General features: G+C 47.1%; 1 protein-coding gene across 1 annotated transcript in view; it reads right to left on the reverse strand.

Annotated features, from left to right (window-relative positions):
- The window catches only part of spns2 (SPNS lysolipid transporter 2, sphingosine-1-phosphate), a 119,507-nt gene that overhangs the window by 21,653 nt on the left and 79,301 nt on the right, over nucleotides 1–18,553 (reverse strand). Inside the window, exons 5-9 of the mRNA XM_063203527.1 lie at nucleotides 12,685–12,751; nucleotides 6,502–6,644; nucleotides 5,295–5,447; nucleotides 4,746–4,935; nucleotides 787–852 (exon numbers count right to left, since the gene is read on the reverse strand). Of these exons, the coding sequence (XP_063059597.1) occupies nucleotides 787–852; nucleotides 4,746–4,935; nucleotides 5,295–5,447; nucleotides 6,502–6,644; nucleotides 12,685–12,751 (619 nt within the window). The remainder of the gene's footprint in view (nucleotides 1–786; nucleotides 853–4,745; nucleotides 4,936–5,294; nucleotides 5,448–6,501; nucleotides 6,645–12,684; nucleotides 12,752–18,553) is intronic.

Genomic DNA, 18,553 nt, shown 5'->3' on the forward strand with positions numbered 1-18,553 from the left:
CTCTCTCTCTCTCTCTCTCTCTCTCTCTCTCTCTCTCTCTCTGTCTGCCAGTCTTACTCATTGTGGTCATTGCTGGTCTTGCTGTCTCAGTCTCACCACATACATACACGCACAAACTCTCACTCTTTCTTGCTCTTTCATTGTTTGTGTTTCTGCTACGTCTGTGTTTCTGTGTTTCTCTGCCTCTCCTTCTCTCTCTCTCTCTCTCTCTCTCTCTCTCTCTCTCTCTCTCTCTCTCTCTCTCTCTCTCTCTCTCTCTCTCTCTCTCTCCCTCTCTCTCGTTTACAACCGCTCTCTATGTCTGGACACAAAAACATAGTTTCGGTGAGAAATTGCTCCTCCATTTGAATTTCCATGAGTGGTGTATGCATTAAGCTCAATCAAAGGCGTAATTGAACCCCCAAGACCCCGCCCAGTGCCTCAGCCTCAGCCTCAGCGTGCGCAGAGCTGAGCTCTCACAGTCCAGCCTTTCCAGGTCCCAAATAAGCAACACTGAGCAAACGGAACGAGGAGCAGACTGGCGAGGATGGCTAGTTGTGTTAGAATTCAGTTCTAGACAAGCTCTGCGCACTTACTCGCACGCACACATGCACACACACGCGCACACGCGCACACGCACGCACGCACGCACGCACGCACGCACGCACGCACGCACGCACGCACGCACGCACGCACGCACACACACACACACACACACACACACACACACACACAAACACGCACATGCACACACACACACAAAGTTTCCAGAGGCTCAGCAGATAAGTATAGGCTTCCCATACGTACCATTAAAATGTCCGCCGTGATGGCCCAGTTCAGAAACAGCAGCGTTTCCCCAATGAAGATGCAGACCTATGGGGAGAGAAGAGCAAGGGAAATAGAAAAATAGAGTGAATATAGCTACTCAATATGCTTTATTCTTCACACTCCAGCGTAATGGCAAACATTCCTGACACCAAAGATAATCCCATCACCACAAAATCCGACCTTGTGTGTTTTTCTTTCCAAAGCCATCGTAAAATACTTTTTTAAACTGGCCTTTGAAATGTGGAGAGGCTCTATTATGTGGTCAGATAAAATAGATGCGTGGGTCTAGGTTTCTTGACGTTGCTTTTTTTCAGACTCTCAAGGGGGGGTCCATTGGTGGGGGGTTGTTTTACTGAGTACTGGGATCTAGCATAGTACGCCTTATCTTGTTGGGGGGGGTGTATTGTTGAACTTGTGCCCTCCTGGGAATGGGACCAAGTTCAACAAGGTTCCCATTTACCACACACACACACACACACATCAGTGGTTGTAACTTGGATTCCAAGTGCAAGCCGTGTATAATGGCAAATTACGGCTGATGTATTGAATATCGTAAATTATCCTACGCGTTGCCATGTATACATAGTCAGTCTCTCGACAACCCCCCACAACCTAAATTAACGAGCTGTAGAACAGCTGGCTGGGAAAAAAACGGGTGACCCAGCGGAGCTTCCCTCGTAATAGACCTGTCGGGATTTGGTTGCGTCGGAATTCCACCAATCCGGTGCGAACCTGACTCCGCGTCAGTCTTTTTTTTTCATATGTATGCAGGCAGCGCAGTCTGCTGCTGTTAAAAGTTTGAGGACTTCAGGAGGGTGGCTAGGGAATGGAGTCCTTGTCTTGCAAACAGACAAGTACAGAATGACTAATCACTCTTGGGTGTGTTGGTAAATCAATTATTCATGCTAACACGGTATGAATGTTTTTGTGCACAACATTACATGTACACATAATGTGTGTCGTTATGTGTGAACGTCCATCTACAAGTACAGCGCATTAGTGTGAGTATTTGAAGAAGTGTGTGTGTGTGTGTGTGTGTGTGTGTGTGTGTGTGTGTGTGTCTGCGTGTGTGTCTGCGTGTGTGTGTGTGTGCTTGTGTGTGTCTGCATGTGTGTAAGTTTAGTAAAAGTCCTGCACAGCCTGTGTCGGCCTTAACTCCACGAGCACGGCTCATCCACCGTGACGGACTAGCAGACAAAGAGACAGACCCAGACCCGGCAAGTTTGACAGGCTCTACTGACTGTTGCACAGTATTGCATGGTGCCGGTCCAGTTCAGCTCTTTTTGGGTCTGGTGGTGAACCCTGCGCGGCAGGTCATCCCGTCACACAGCAGCCATCTCAGGCCCGGCACTGCCCTGACGTGGAGTGGCACTGCGCTGCCTTGCCCGTCCGGCTGTCACATTCTCAGACAGCACATCTGTCACAGCCGAACGAGCGCCCTCCTTCTCTTGCAACACAAAGCACACCGCCCCAGACAGCACGATCGCCTGCTCTCTCCATCGCTTCTAAAAAGTCTTGGCACTTTGTCATTGCCCTCCAGAACTTCGGTTTCCTTTAAAGTTACCCCCAGACTGTGATGTGTAAGACTTCTAGTCTAAGGAACTCTTTATTTTTAGAAAGTTTGATGACGCTTTTGTGTGTCTGACGCCTGTGGTGTTTGTTCTAGTGGCTGGAGATGAGGGTTAGGACACTGTGAGGAAAATCATGAATTAGCTATTTGCGATAACACCTATAAATAAAAATACACCGTATGTATCTATGGGCTTCAACAAGCAGGAGAACCTATCTTGTCTTTCTGAATGTGGGGCAGAGAGCAGAGGAAATGGAGTGCAGCCCGTGAGGAGAGGAGAAAGCGAATCATTGCCAAGCGAGAGGCTCCGCTAATAAACTGTGCATCCGCCCCACCCTACTCTCTTTCCCGATCTGCTCCTCCCCAAAGACACAGCAAATAATAGGAACTGCTGAGACAGCCACACATAGCCTAAGGTAGACTCATCTCTTTTCCTCTCTCTCATCCAGCTCCCTCTCTCATCCTGCTCTCTCTCTTTTTATCTTACTCTCCCAAATCTCTCCATTCATCTCTCTCATCCTCTCTTTTTCCATCCTCTATGACTCTCCTTTTCTCTTCCTTTCTCTTCTCTCTCTCTCGCTCTCTTGTTTCATCTTTCTTTCACTCTCTTTCTCTCCTACCATTTTCTCTGTCCTCCCTCTCCCTCCATATTTACCTCTCTTCTCTCCTCTCTTCCTCCGATCCGTATCTTTTTCCGTCATGGACTTTTTTGGAAACTCACGGACGGCTATAAACCCTTAGGCATCAGTTCCCGTCTCCAGGTGCTCCGTGTCAGCATCACTGGCCTGCTGTATCCTCCTAGCGCCTCACACTTCCAGGTAAGCTGCTACCGGAGGTCACCGCCATCCCACAGCTTACTGCAGCTCTTCTGAATGCACCAAAAAAGTTAGCAGCAGCAAAGCTCTGCAAAAACTTGGCACGTCACACCTACACTCTGACCCAGTGAACCAAGGACACATACCTTTCCCAGGCACTGCAATACGTACTGGCAATGACGAGTCTCTTTTTTTAAAAAGCAAAATACAATGTTGCGGATGTACTTCTAAGGAAGCACTTAGTTATTCTGCATGGCTTTCTCTTTTCCTTGGGTGTCGACATGCAAGTTCCTACAGTATTGTAACCACTGACAGGAAATTTAAGCGGGCTAGATCTGGCTTTTTATTTTTCTCACTCGAGGCCGAATATTTGGGGGGGTGGCGAGTCAAAACTGCCACGGGCTCCATTGTTTTCCAGGCCGACAGCGGCCGTTGAAAATGCTGCACCCTTTTCCTGGTCTGCATGCCAATTAGACAGGCGAACAACAACGAGCTTTCCAGAGGCTTTTCGTCTGACTGGAGCATAATTCAAAAGCTTCAGAGTCAGACAGCATGCACACACGAACGGTAGGCCTCCACATCTATACATGCACACACATGCACGCGCACAAACACACACACACGCACACACATGTGCACACATGCGCACACACACTCATACACGCCCATACATACAGACACCGCACACTTGTCAACAGGAATGTTCTAAGGGCATAGAAGGTAAAGCCTGGTCAGGAGGATCTATTATTTACTAGCCACAAAACCAAACCATCGCAATGGCCTCATTCCATCCCTGTCTTCAACAGGATGAGAGAGAGAGAGAGAGAGAGAGAGAGAGAGAGAGAGAGAAAGACAGAAAGAGAGAGGCAGAGAGACAGAGAGACAGAGAAACTGTGTCGGAGAGACAGACAGAAAGAGTCGAAAACAGCACCAGCTCTTCCTCCTCTCATGTCAGGTTAGTTCACTCCTCAAAGTTTAATGAGAGGCCGGCCGGTGTATTTGGCATTTCGCTTGATGCTTGTTTTGCTCCCATGGCAATATGAAAGAACAACGATGACATTGCAAAACCCTCTTCTGGACAAAAACTGTCTCTTCTTCTCTTCTTAAAAAAAACCCCCTCTAACCCTAGTCATTGGCACTAACCTTGCTTTACCTTTGTGCTCTGACATTTTTCTCCACATATTGTACACTGCTGATCATGTCCTCGTGTAAAAGTCACTTTGGATAAAGGCGTATGATGTAATGTAATATGTGCAGCCATGACTTAATACTTAAAGAGCTGGTCTTGAGATTGGAAGGTCGTGGGTTCGAAACCCATATCATCCATGTCTGCAGTGCCCTTGAACAAGGTACCTAACCTGACAAATCTACAGGAACTATAAACTTATACAGTACCCAGTAATAACTAAAGTCACTGTGGATGAAATTGTCAATTAAGTGTAAGGTCATGTAATGTAACTAAATGTAACATAATGTAACTAGAATGTAAAAGTAATTATTAAATGTGATGTAATGTGACTAGAGAACAAAATGTCTGCCGCCGGTGAACTTACGTAGGCCCCCTCGATGCTCTTCTTGGCCGTGACGAAGATGAGGCAGATGAAGATGGCCGAGCCCAGCATGCTGACGGCACACACCAGAGGGTCGGCGCGCTCCGTCTTCTGCCGGCACAGCCGCGTCGTCACCGCGCCAATCACCACTCCCAGCAGACCCGTCACACACGTGATCGCTCCAAAGATCAGACTGCAGACCAGAGGGCAGACAGGGACAATCAGAACATCGTACCACACCCATTCACATTTACTTTCACGGAATTTACACGTTGATATGCATATCAACTAGTATCACATACTTAATATAGTTGATAAATGTACTAGAAATTCATAGCTCATAGCGGTTGATTTACTAGAAATTAATCAATCAATCCGTCTGTCTAATCAAATTTTTATATACAGAGCAGGATGCTCCACAGAAGCAAGTGACTCTTCTAAATGAATACTTCCCATCATAGCAGGCTGTATTTCAATGGCCTACAGAGCTAGTGGAGAGGGGCAGGTGAAGAGTGGACTGTGGTGGTGTTGAGGTGTGAGCCCCTACTTTACCTGTCATTGCTGCTGCACGGTGCCACAGTGCATGGCTCCGTCACCTTCTGCACCACACGCGCCCTGTACAGGTACTGGGGGATCCAGGTGCCGAACGCCCCTGTGGCAAAGGTCACCGTGGCCGAGGCCAGAGAGGAGAAGACGAAGCTGCGACTGGTGAAGAGGAGAAGAAGACAAGTATAAAGACTAATTAGCACACATGGGCAGAGTTGTAGGAGAGAGAGTTTGGTTGGTGTCTTAAGAACAGACGTGTCCAAAATTAAAACAGTTTCCTTTCAAAACAGGTAACTTATCTGAGTAAGACATGTGTAGTTGTGTTGCAATCAGCTGACCCTGGATCAAGTTTATGGTGGGTCCATGTTAGGTTTTTAGTGTTTTTCAGTAACAACACAGTCCATCTATCTCATTAGGTACATTGGAGTAAATTGTGTAACAGCTATGTAATATCTTGGATTTGTGTTGTACTTACACCATGAATTAAGTTTTACTTAATTGGTACCGTGCACTGCTGTGCTTGTTGGGCTGCCTCCTAATATGGCCATAGGCATAAATGGGTAGTGAAGATGTGACAGCACAACGGTGAGGAGAGAGAGATGGGGTAGGGGGGGGGGAAATGACCCAGGTTGGATTCGAACCTGGCTCTCTAAGTATGTAAGTACGGGTATGCCACAGGACCCCCCAGCAATTTTGTTGTGTTTGCGGTGTGCTGTGTTGTGCAACAGTGATAATGAGACTTTCACTTTCACAAGGGTAATCACTGTTACAGATTTTTTTTTTAAATTGCGCTCTCTCTGGATATTTGAAGAGCCCATTTCAAGTAAATTCAAAGGGGACTTCAAAAGGTCCGTCTCAAGTGAATTTCTATTAATCAGTCTGGGAGAAAAAAAGAACAGAATGGAGTTGGCTTGTTTTGATTGATAGTTTTTCATTCTTGATCAAAACAACCCAACTGCTGTTTGATGTCCCTTGAAATGCACAACTTTACAGCAGCGGATTTGAATATACTTAAAAACATGTCCTACCCTTTTTGGATATGAACTTGTTCACACTTTCCATGCTCAAAGTAAGTCTTTCATTGGCTTCCCAGAAATAGTGACTGCATTAATGAATATGTATGGCAAATATACTATATGCAAAACGCATCCAAAAACGACTAAAATATGTGAGGGCTGTGGAGCACTCCAGGTTCTGTCTGTGTTTGCCTTACTTTTTCAGCAGGGATCTCATGTCGCAGACAAAGGAGGTGTGGCTCTTGATCTTGGGTCCGCTGGCGTCGGCGAGCCCCCTCTTGGGGTCTGGCACGAAGAGGAGGATCAGCGTGCAGGCCGTCATGCCCAGGAACGGAGACACCTGCGAAAACAAAACGCCTTCAATGTCAGCGCGCGGAACTCAAAGGGAATACTCGGCGAGGCAAAGATGACGTTTATGAGCTACGACTACAGGGGTACTACCAGATGCTTTATTTTCTATGCCCACTTGAAGGAGGGTAAAAAATAGAGAGAGAGAAAGAGAGAACATTCTATATTCTCATGGACTCATTCCCATTAGCATGAGAGAGAGAGAGAGAGAGAGAGAGAGAGAGAGAGAGAGAGAGAGAGAGAGAGAGAGCGAGAGCTTTGAAATGGCGTGACAGCATACGGTGTATTTATCTAACTTTAACACAAAAATCCCCAGCTCTGATCCAGCTACTTTGCCGTGTGGGCTTACTCAGCCTCGTTCATATCATAAAGCCGCATCCAGGCCTCTGAGAAAACAGAGCAGCCGCTTTACCTGTCTCTAGGGAGACCTAGATGAATATAAAACAAGAGGCGTGTTGCATACACAGACGCCAAAATTACCCCACTCAGAAAAACAGGCCGTGCTGAATGCGGCCCTATGATGGCCCATCAAGTGCGGTACGGTACAGGAACATCCAATGACCCTCAAACTAAAACAATGGTGTGTGTGGCATAGTGGTGGAAGTTTGTCGAACAGACTGTGCAGTACAATTGGGGGGTGGGGGGTTGCACATATGACTGTGTGCCAGGGTGTGCATATAGTGTATGACAGAGAGAGAAAGAGAGAGGGAGGGGGGGATGTGTGTCTGTTAGCGTTTGTACTGTATGTGTATCTCTCTCTCTCACTCACATCCTCCCTATCTCCCTCTACCCGTGTCTATAGTACATGTGAAATAGGGCTCCAGTCGTATGGAGAGTGATGTTCCCTGACTCAGATGGGTGTCTCAGCTGGGTGTCAGCTGTGTGTGGAGTGGACGCCGGACTCCAATTATGGCCCTGGTTACTCCAGTGAGGGCTGAGGCTTGTGCCTGAGTGTCTGAGTGCAGTCTCAGCTTGTTGGCCGAGCACCACCTCTTATCTCCTTTATCACCCGCCATGGATGGAGAAACGGCAATGGAAAAAGAAAAGGCTCCTCTTTGCCTCTTTCTCTCTCTCCCTCTCTATCTTTGTGTCTCTGTCATATCCTCTTTCTCTCTCGCTCTCGCTCTCTCTCTCTCCCTCTCTAACTGCCTATCATACAAAAGTGCAGAGAAAGAAATTGTGGCTTTTTAGAGACTAAAAAATACCCTGGCCAGTAGACATCTTTCTCCAAATGTTTTATGTTGCCGCCATCTCGGTGGACGTAGTGCAGCAGAGATTTTTTTGGACTGAGTGCCTTGTTTTGCATAATTGTTGTGCGTGTGCATGTGTGTGTGTGTGTGTGTGTGTGTGTGTGTGTGTGTGTGTGTGTGTGTGTGTGTGTGTGTGTGTGTGTGTGTGTGTGTGTGTGTGTGCGCGTGTGTGTGTGTGTGTGTAGAGGGGCGGGTGCATTTGCGTATCGGTGTGTTTGCGTTTGTGTGTGTGTGCATACTTGAGTGTGTATGTATGCGGTGTGGGTATGGGTGTGGATGTCTGCGTATGTCTTTCGGTGTGTTTTTTTATTCATGCATGTGTGTGTTTACGTGCATCTCCCTGCTCCTGTCCTCGGCAGTGTATCATTTTGCGGTTAGGATGCATCATAAATCTCTTCTTGTCTGCCTGTTCCTGCTTCATCCACTAAAGTAGGTTGTTTACTGTGTGTGTCCTCCTCTCTCTCTCTCTCCTTCCCTATATCCTCCTCCTGTGCTCCTGGTGCTTGGCCTGCAATGCTACAGAAGACTCCCCTGATGCTACAGAACACTGTCCTCCTGTGACCCAAAGAGCCAAACACAACTCCTGAGTTCAATGTATTTTTCACAGCAGAATCCTGAATCTGCTCTGATTCACCGTACAGTTGTCCTGTCCAGTTGTTCGTTTCCCAGCTCCTTAGGCCAGTTCTTAGTCATGTAAATTCGATTTCACCATGTACCATGTGTCGTGGATTTAAAAGAAAAAGACGACTGCCCAAACGTTGTGCATGTGAAGTCCATGGGGGGACTCAATATGTTCACTCATTCACCAATAAATTGCCCCATACTGTATATGGTAGAGGGTGGAAAGGAACCAGCCACTGACATATTTGACAATCATTTGACTGGTGGCTGGTGCCAACAATGTAACCCACGCCCTGCAGCATGTTATATTCACTGTATAGCAAACCAATGAGCATGAGTTACACACATGTGAAATGTACTGTGTCTCCCCAGAGCAATGGCCCAGAAAGGCCCCTTTTCCTCAATTACTCCTGACAGGTGGGGGACTTGTGCCAATTCCCCTGCTATACACATGGCAACGTTACCCAACGAGTGACACCTATGAAATGTATCGCATTTCCCCCAGACCACTCGCTCCGAAAGGCCCCTTTTCCTCAATTACTCATATCTTCATGTACTCTTGAAGTCTAGTGTCCAGACAGGAGAGAGCCTGTATCAAAGCTGGTCTTGATGACCCATCATGCTCTATGACCTAGACTCGATGCCGACCGGGCGTCGCTGAAATGCCACGCGGGCGTAATTAAAAGGTCGTAGGTTAGAGTGCAGGCCTCCCTGGACTTTTCCTCTCCGCTCTGGAGGAGGCAGATATTGAATAAAATGTCCAGTCCACCACGCATTACTCCCCTTCCCTTCCCCTTACAGGCACTTACAAACACTTTCCTATCTCTCTGTCGCTCCCTTTCTCTCTCTGTCACTCCCTCTCTCTCTCCCTCTTCCATAATCTTTGGCTGCCGTCCTCATCCTCCCCTTCTTTAAGAGGGAAGGTCGCCTCAGAGTGGAGCGAACTCCCTCTCCCCCTCTCTCTCTGGGGTCGGTGGCAAAAACAAGCGGAAAGTGCCACAAAGTGTTTTTTCCTCCAAGCAGGATACTGCTGGTAAGAAAAAAAAAACCTTTGTATTTTTTTTCTTTTCTTTCTTTTTCTTTCCACTTTTTTCTCTTTCTTTTGGCTTTCTTTTTTAAAAAGCCCTGGCCTGCTGGTGATTAATTGCTCCTGCGTGCCCCTTTGCGATGTTTTATTGGGAGGGGTCAGCGTGCAATGTGCATTCGAGGGCCTTGGAACAATGTGGGCCCCTGCCACTGCACTTGTGTATGGGGGCCTTGTGTTGTTTTTAGGGAAGGCAGGCGAGGGATGGCCTTCCCGTTTCCATGGCTTGTATAAGTGTCATGTCAAAAGGGTCCCTTTATCAGCGGCAGAGGCCAAAAGGGCACATTTTTAGACACCCAATGAAGGCCACACTTAACAAAGCTCATGTTTAGGACACAACCTATAAAGGCCCCATTTAAAACACCCCATGAAGACCATGTTTAACACAGCCTATGAAGTTTTCTCCAACACATTAGGCCAATGCCATTCTTTTTTATTATTTGACGGAGAAGGAGTGTCCACTAACAACAGCGCCCTAACTGGTCTTTAGGCCTTCACAATGGTGGCAGTAAAAAATGACCCTCACCTGTTAACTTTTGCCACTCCACCTGTACATGGTATTTTATGGCATCCACAACTTTTCCTTTCGGTGGTGAAAAGGGGCCAAAACTAATGAACTGTTGGGCCCCGAGTCATTTAAAATGCTTTCAGCTGCTCTGCCCTGGCTAGCCTGCCAGTTTTCTTTCTACCGCGCTCAAGAAAAATGCTCGCCCATTTAACCGTCCAAGTTTCTACCGGGTGTTGTTGCTTGATTTTTTTCCTTCTTCCTCCTTCCCTCCTGTCAAAGATCTCTGATGGTGAGAGGCCCCCGAATTTCCTCACGCTCTCGCTGGGGCCAGGCAAGGTGCAGTAGCACCACTAATTTCCTCGGATCAATCACCCGGCAGGCCGACCATTAGCTCCTGATTAATAGCCTATTTAAGCCCCACTTTCCCCCCTTCTTTCTCTCTGACTTTTTTTGCTGAAGTGCTCCAATGACAAGTAGCAGGAACGAGAGAGAGCAAGAGAAAAAACATTTTCTTTCCTTTTTTCTTTTTTTCCAGGGGGTGCCAGAACAAGTTCGTCTTTGTAACGGAGAGGAAGGGGGAGTCGTGCCGGGCCTGGTTGGGCCTGGTCCGCCCGTCCGTCCGTTCTCTGCACCACACAAAGAGTGCACTGACAGAACCATCGAAACGGGTCAGAGGTTGGCTCCCCGAGCACCGTATTTGCACAGCCTCGAGATCCGATATGCCATCTGTGAAAAAGATCCCAGGCCAACTGGCGGTGGTAATGTGTAGGTAATATGGAGCATATTCAAGACTTCCATTAGTGAAGGTATGGTGTCAGAGTCTGAGTCCGTCAGGTCAGTGTAAGCAAACATAGATAATATGGGCCATATTCATGACTTCCATAGTGGTGTATGGTTGGTGTAATGTAGTGATCCTGTCATGGGGCCCAATGTGGACCTCATGGAGGAGCCGACAGTGTAAGCAAACACGGGGGCCGTCTCTTTTCCGTAACCGAAGGCGGGCGGTATTCTGGGATTCACCTGTCCAGTGTGGCTACGGCGGGGCCAGTTTTGAAGTGGTGTGGACCGCTGTTATTTTGAGACGGATGCACGGGAATGGAGCGAGAGTTCATGAGCATACTGGACTCACTGTGTCTCTGCTGCGGTGTGTGTGTGTGTGTGTGTGTGTGTGTGTGTGTGTGTGTGTGTGTGTGTGTGTGTGTGTGTGTGTGTGTGTGTGTGTGTGTGTGTGTGTGTGTGTGTGCGCGTGTGTACTCGCGTGTACTCGCGCGAGTGCATGCAGCGTGCATCTGTGTGTGTATGTGTGCATGAGTGTGCAGCGTGCATCTTTGTGTGCCTATGTGTATTTGCTTATGTGCATATGAAAGTGTGTGTGTGTGTACACAAAAGTGCATGTGTGCGTAACCCCTGGTTGCACAGGGAAGTTTCCGGAGCTGTCAAAGCCACAGTGGTGTTGATTATGCTTGTGGTCCATCTCTCAGCGCCGCCTAAATGGGCTCCCATTCTGGCAGGATGTTTTGATGATACAGGTCTCGGTCTTTGGGTTGACTTGACTCAACAGGGGCAAATCTAGCTCCTACTGTAGGACCACAGGCCTCAGAATGACTCAGTGATGAAATACGATAATAATAACCCCTGCTAAGTCATAATATTCTGTAACCCACTCCGCCACACCCCAAACACACACAGCCAATTGACGAATGGGCCATCCACAGCTGCAGAGAAGTGTGAGGATAACTTTATTTCCAAGCCCTATACGAGCAGCCTGGTGACGCCATCCTATGTACTTCCACCCAAAGATTTTGTCTCTGCACATAGTCTGGTGAAAGCCTCCTAGCTTGGTTCACTCCCTGTTCTGCCAATCAGCAAACAGTTGAGAGTGGTGACGCAGAACTCACCTGCGAAGTTCGTTACTGATTGGTTAAGGTAGCACTATTCACACTTTTGCAACACTATATCATAACAGTCATGCTTATAAAGCACAATTTGAATTTGAATTTGAATTCGGAACGCCAATGAATTTAAATGTCAGAGTAAGCTCAGACCATCTCCCACCCTCACTTAGCTTTGACGGAGTTTCGCCCAGGCTACTATACAAGCACTTCACACACCATGATAGATAGATAGATTTGACACCTCTGATGTAATGTCATAATGTATTTCTGAACTGTATTCTGGCATTTACAGAATCTTATTGTCCACCCATGTATCTAAGGAGCGCTTATTTACATCAACACAAGTCCCTGCGTAACACCGCTGCATTGTTACTCCAAAGGGGGGTATTATGAGTGAACCGGGGTGACCTGCCCAATAACGGCCTTATTGTGTCTGATATGGAAAGAGTGCCGCAGCTTCCTGTGCTGTAAACATGTTGTGGTGGTGGTGTTTGTGTGTGTGTGTGTGGTTGTGTGTGTGTGTGTGTGTGTGTGTGTGTGTGTGTGTGTGTGTGTGTGTGTGTGTGTGTGTGTGTGTGTGTGTGTGTGTGTGTGTGTGTGTGTGTGTGTGTGTCTGTGTGTGTGTGTGTGTGTGTGTGTGTGTGTGCATGTGTGTGTGTGTGATGCCTGCTTACCCTAAGGGCCCAGTGCCAGTCCCCAGCAGCATCCTTGGCTGTGGAGCCCAGAATGTAGCCCAGACCACTGCAGGAGGAGAAGAGAAACAAGCAGAGCAGAGGAGGACAGAGGAGGACAGAGGAGAAGAGAGGAGAGTGGTGGTTAGAACACAGCAATCACACAGTTGGAATATAAACACACACACACACACAGATACACACAAATGCTTACACACACCCTGATGCCCACACCCACGCGTGCATGGAAAAACACACTTTTGTCTAAGCACACACACACATGCACACTCTCTCTCACACACACACACACACACACACACACACACACACACACACACACACACACACACACACACACACACACACACACACACACACACAAAGACACACACACAAAGACACACACACACACACACACACACACACACACACACACACACACACACACACACACACACACACACACACACAAAACACAAATAAACAAAGCAGAGTAAAAATAAACAGCCCTCTCTCCAAGTCCAAACCCACAGTAGCAGCAGCAGCATAAAGTCCAGCCACATGAACCTCCTGCCTCAGTCCCTTTCCCTCTCTCTTTCCCTCCCTCGCTATTTCACTCTCTCTCTTTCACTCTGCACTCCCTTTTCCCTGCTATTTCACTCTTTCTTTCACTCCCCCTCTCACCCGAATCATTCTTCTCTCTATCTTTTTCTTACATCAGTCCACTGGTTCTCCATCGGTCCTCTCCCTTTCCCTTGCCATTTCTCTCTCTTTCACTCTCCTCTCCCCTATTCATTATATCTTCTTCATGTATCTTTTTCTTACATCAGTCCATCGGTTCTTGTCAGAGTGCCAAGTGCTTCCACTAAAAGTGGAGTCATGACAGGTGAGGCTGGAGTGGTTGCTGTTCTCTGCTCTTCTGGGTATAGTAGTCTGATGCCATGTCCAGACCAAGAGCGAACTACGCTGCCTGGTAGCGTGGGTAGCAGAAGAAGTTTCGCCTTGAATACGCTGTATTTGCTCCAGACGCAGCATTGACATGTTTGATTCAGCTAATCACATAACGGCTCTGGCTTGACAGCCTGGGACATTCGGAGATATGAACGTTCCGATTGGTTGTCGCCGAACAGCGTCAGAGCGAATTCGCCTGCGATTAGATTTAGTTTAATCTTCAAAATTCGCTCTGGTCGCGCAAGAAGCTTCGCTACTGGCGAATTCGCTTTGGTAGCGCAGGTCGCGTGCCCTCCATAGAGAAATAATGACTTCCGTCGCTTCGTTCGCTCTTGGTCTGTACACGGCATGAGGCTGCAGGGGCTCCTGCTGGCCTGGCAGTGGGTGTAGTAGTGCATGGGCTACTTCTTCACCAGGCTCTACTGCTGCCTCTGCAGTCGCCTTTGCCAATTTGTCTATGTACAAAACAGACGTCGCCACTTCCTCTGTCTCTGCCACTGCCTCACCACCTATATTTGCCCTCTGCCCATGCATGAAACAAAAGAACCCCATTGGCATTGCCTCTGCCTTTAATTTTATTTTATTGTATTTTACTTTATTTTATTTTGTTTTGATTCCAACGATAGCCCCTTGAGTTAAGCCGTCTGTGTGCATGCATTCTGCCTTTTTTGCCTGTGTGTGTTTTTTGCCTCTGCCACTATTACTGCAACTGCACTTGCACTTGTCTTTGCCTCCGATTATAGTAAGCCTTCTGTCTCTATTTCTTTTGCCCATGCCTATGTCAATGCCCTTGCCAATGCCCCTGCCCCTACCACAACCTCTGCTTATGCTCCTGCACACCGCTTATGGCCATTGCGCCAGATTGCAGTGAGCACGCAGGGGCTTGCATAAGCAGGACAAGTAGCACTGAGCCCGAGCCCGAGAGACCGAGACCGGATCACGACAGCACAGCAGCATCTGGGCTGCAGAAACATTTCTTCAAGGAGGGAAAGAGCGTGATTTGGGGATGCGTGCCAACGCTGCTGCTGCTGCTTCTGTCTGTCTGCATGCATGTGTGTGTGTGTCTGTCTGTCTGTCTGTCTGAGAAAAGCTTTTTAATTTTATGGCAGGAGACATTGCCAGTAGTTTCTTGAGGAGGAAGAGTGGGATTTGGGATGCATGCCAACCTTCCTTTATCTATTTGTCTGTTTGTCTGTCTGTCTGTCTGTCTGTGCATTTTTCTGTCTGGCTGTCTGGAAGAAGCTTTTATTATTACAATGGGGACATTATCAGTTACACCTCAAGTACTAAATGCTCAAAGAGGCCATCTTCAGGGCCTTAATAGTTTTGTTTGTGTTGGCGTGTCTTCAGGTCGCTTGGGGACGTGTTTTGTTTGCCTACGTCGGCACGTTTGAACCATGTCGAGTGTGTGTGTAGTATGTGTGTGTGTGTGTGTGTGTGTGTGTGTGTGTGTGTGTGTGTGTGTGTGTGTGTGTGTGTGTGTGTGTGTGTGTGTGTGTGTGTGTGTGTGTGTGTGTGTGTGTCTGTATGTGTATATGTATGCAAACGGCTTATTTCAAGATGTGTGTCTGTGTGAGTCACCCCCAGTTTGAAAAAGGGGCCTCACTTCTATGTCCTGTTTGCCACCTGATAAGAGTGTCTGTCGTCGCTCTGTTTTGACCTGGCCGAGCAAAAGGGCCACTATGCAGGATGTGTGCCTGACTCACGTCCCTCGGTATGTGCCTTCATGTGCTGGTAATTCCCAGGGCATTCTTTGTGTGTGTGTGTGTGTGTGTGTGTGTGTGTGTGTGTGTGTGTGTGTGTGTGTGTGTGTGTGTGTGTGTGTGTGTGTGTGTGTGTGTGTGTGTGTGTGTGTGTGTGTGTGTGTGTGTGTGTGTGTGTGTGTGTGTGTGTGTGTGTGTGTGTGTGTGTGTGTGTGTGTGTGTGTGTGTCCATATGAATGTCCATTTGTGTGTGTATTTATCTTTGTGTGTGTGTGTGTGTGTGTGTGTGTGTGTGTGTGTGTGTGTGTGCACTGTAAATGTGTAGCTACAGTCCAGAGTTGTTTCTGGCCCATTAATCCAATCAGGGATGTCCTGTTTGGTCTGTCCCCGCATGTTTATCAGCAGAGGAATGTCTAATCTCCACCTCCTGCTGAAGCACTCTCAGAGTCCTGGGAGATTACATCACCACACAACACTTCAACCGTCAACTAACATGTTGCGGGTCAAGCTACTGTACTGTGGTGTCATTTTTTTCAAAATGACTTTTTGTCAATTAATGTGTTTTGTTAAACCATACAACACATACTGTTATGTTTTATTGTTGTACCATTTGATCTCACAAAAATAATTCATATGAATTGAGGACATGTACATGTACTTGTACTTGTAGTCACTGAAACACTCACTTAATGCCGGGCCAGAGTTGGAGGTTTGTTCTCATCATGTTCTGAATGACAATAACTAACTGACAACTTTGAATCTTGGGAGTGGAAATGGAGTAATTTATCACTAATAAAAGCTAATTATCATTAATGACCTAACAACACTATCTTCAAACTGTGAGCATCGCAAGCCAAAGCGTGAAGGCAGAGCAAGCCCTGTTGTGCAGTGGAGATAGATACCATCTTAAAAACTCGGATGACACTGATTGAAATAAGATGTTTGCCATTTTTTAAACAAGATTTTGCCATTTCATTGTGTGCCATCTCGTCACAGTTTTTAAGCAAAACAAGATCTGAGATAAGATTAGAACCTCTTTGCTCTGAACTTCTGTCAGAGGAAGATAAGACCGACACTCTTGCAGAGGACATGCAGCATTTAGATGGATATCAAAGAATGTGCTGATTAAAGGGAGACATTTGATGTGAATTTCTGGATGCTCCTCAGAGAGGAAGACAGAGGCAGAGAGAAAAGCAGAGACTGCCACATGTCCTTGCTCATGAAGAGAGACATATTTTAAACACTCCGTCACTCCCACTCCCATTCAAACTTTTTTTTGGGATAAGATTGTTTTTGCCATTGCCATCTGTCTTGGCCTTCTCTCGCTCGGAGAAGATTTATTGTAACTCAACGGGACGTTTTCCTGGTTAAAGACAAGATATACTGTTGGTATGTCTGGTGCGCCCGCTTTTTTGTTGTTGCTTTGCCTGGAACTTAACACTGCATGAGCCCTGTCTTCTGTATTTTAGATAGTATTAAAAAATAATAGATTATTATTTTTTTTAACCATGTCAAACTCTTGCATTATTTTCTGCATAGCTTAGCTCCATAGTATCGTCCACACAGTATATAATCTTTAAAGTAACATTTTTTAGGCTCCAGGCAAGAAGGGGTGAAGATACAGATTGTCATGTTTGCGAAACAGTCTGTGGACTCACATGAGGTTTGCATATTTACTTTGTGTGCACGTGCATGTATGCGTTTGCGTGTGTGTGTGGAGGTGTTCTAATCTGCAAGCCCACCGACATTCCTCGCTCACACACATTTTCCTGTGTTCCCAGACATCCAGAGACAGCATAGCGCAGGTATGTGCCATTGTTTATGCCTCTCCTGTACCCCCCCCCCCTCTTCCAAATACTGTACAGAGGAGGGCTGCACCACAGTGACCTCCAGTGACTGCCTAACAATGGGAGCTTACTGGGAAGTGTACACACACTCTCACTCTCTCTCATATGCGCGAACATACACACATGCACGCACGCACACACGCACGCACACACACACACACACACACACACACACACGCACACACCACTACTACTACCGCATTGGGTAGAGGAGCCATTATATTATGTTGTGCTGAGCTCGACTGATTAAAACGATCCATAAAAGACTGGCCCTTCACAATGGCTCTCAGCCTCTGGTATATCCTTGAAGCTCTAAAATCGTCCTCTCAGGATACCGTCAGATCGTTTTCACTGGCCACTAAATTACCAGACTGGGATTGATTACTCCACAAGGACTGTGTGCACGGCTACAGCTGAAGTCCACCATCAGCACGCAAGTCATCTTTACAAATAGGCTATGTAACTGTTACTATACAGAGAACTTCAATAGCGGACAAAGAGAATGTGTTTGTCAATGCCAGAAGTTATCTGGTGTGGCGTAAGTTTTGTCTTTGGAGAAAGTGCTGATTTTGTTGTTAAACTTGCTCATTAATAGCCAGGCTACTGCATTCTTTAAAAAAAAATTCAAGAAGCAACACAAGTGCAATGAGTTGCGCCCAGGCTAGATACAGTAACTGAGCCAACAGACTGACAAGAAACTAGTCTTGCTTAGTTGATTGGTAACTCACACAATCATATTTGTGATATACTTACATGTTGGACCCCATTTCTGTGCAAATTCATTCTGATTCAGTCTGATCTAAGTCTGATTTTCTTTGCCTATAATTCACATTTCATTACAGGCTGCTGGTCTGAGTATATTGGCAGAGAAAGTGTATTGGCCGAGGCAGCAGACCTTCCCTTTTTTGGCCCGGGCCGGAGAAGAGAGGAGAGGAGAGGAGTGGAGAGGAGAGGGATGCCGTTTCCGTTTCACCCCTCGCCTCTCGCCTGAGGTCACTTCCTGGAAACCGCCACAACAACCCCAGCAAAGACAAACAATATGTAGCGGTGAGGCGTGTGTGTGTGTGTGTGTGTGTGTGTGTGTGTGTGTGTGTGTGTGTGTGTGTGTGTGTGTGTGTGTGTGTGTGTGTGTGTGTGTGTGTGTGTGCATCTATAGAGGATGTTTGGCGGCTCCTTTCTACAGCGCAGCTCTGTCACCTCTCATTGTTTTTGGGGGAGGCTGTTGCACTCTATGGCAGGGTAGCTGATCGACCCGTGAGGCCCTCGCATGGGTGAGTATACTTCTCACACACACACATACATGCGCATGCACGCACGCACGCACGCACGCACACACGCACGCACAGACACACACACTCAAACACACACACA

Source organism: Engraulis encrasicolus, chromosome 7 (genome assembly GCF_034702125.1).
Source record: "Engraulis encrasicolus isolate BLACKSEA-1 chromosome 7, IST_EnEncr_1.0, whole genome shotgun sequence".
NCBI lineage: Eukaryota > Metazoa > Chordata > Actinopteri > Clupeiformes > Engraulidae > Engraulis > Engraulis encrasicolus.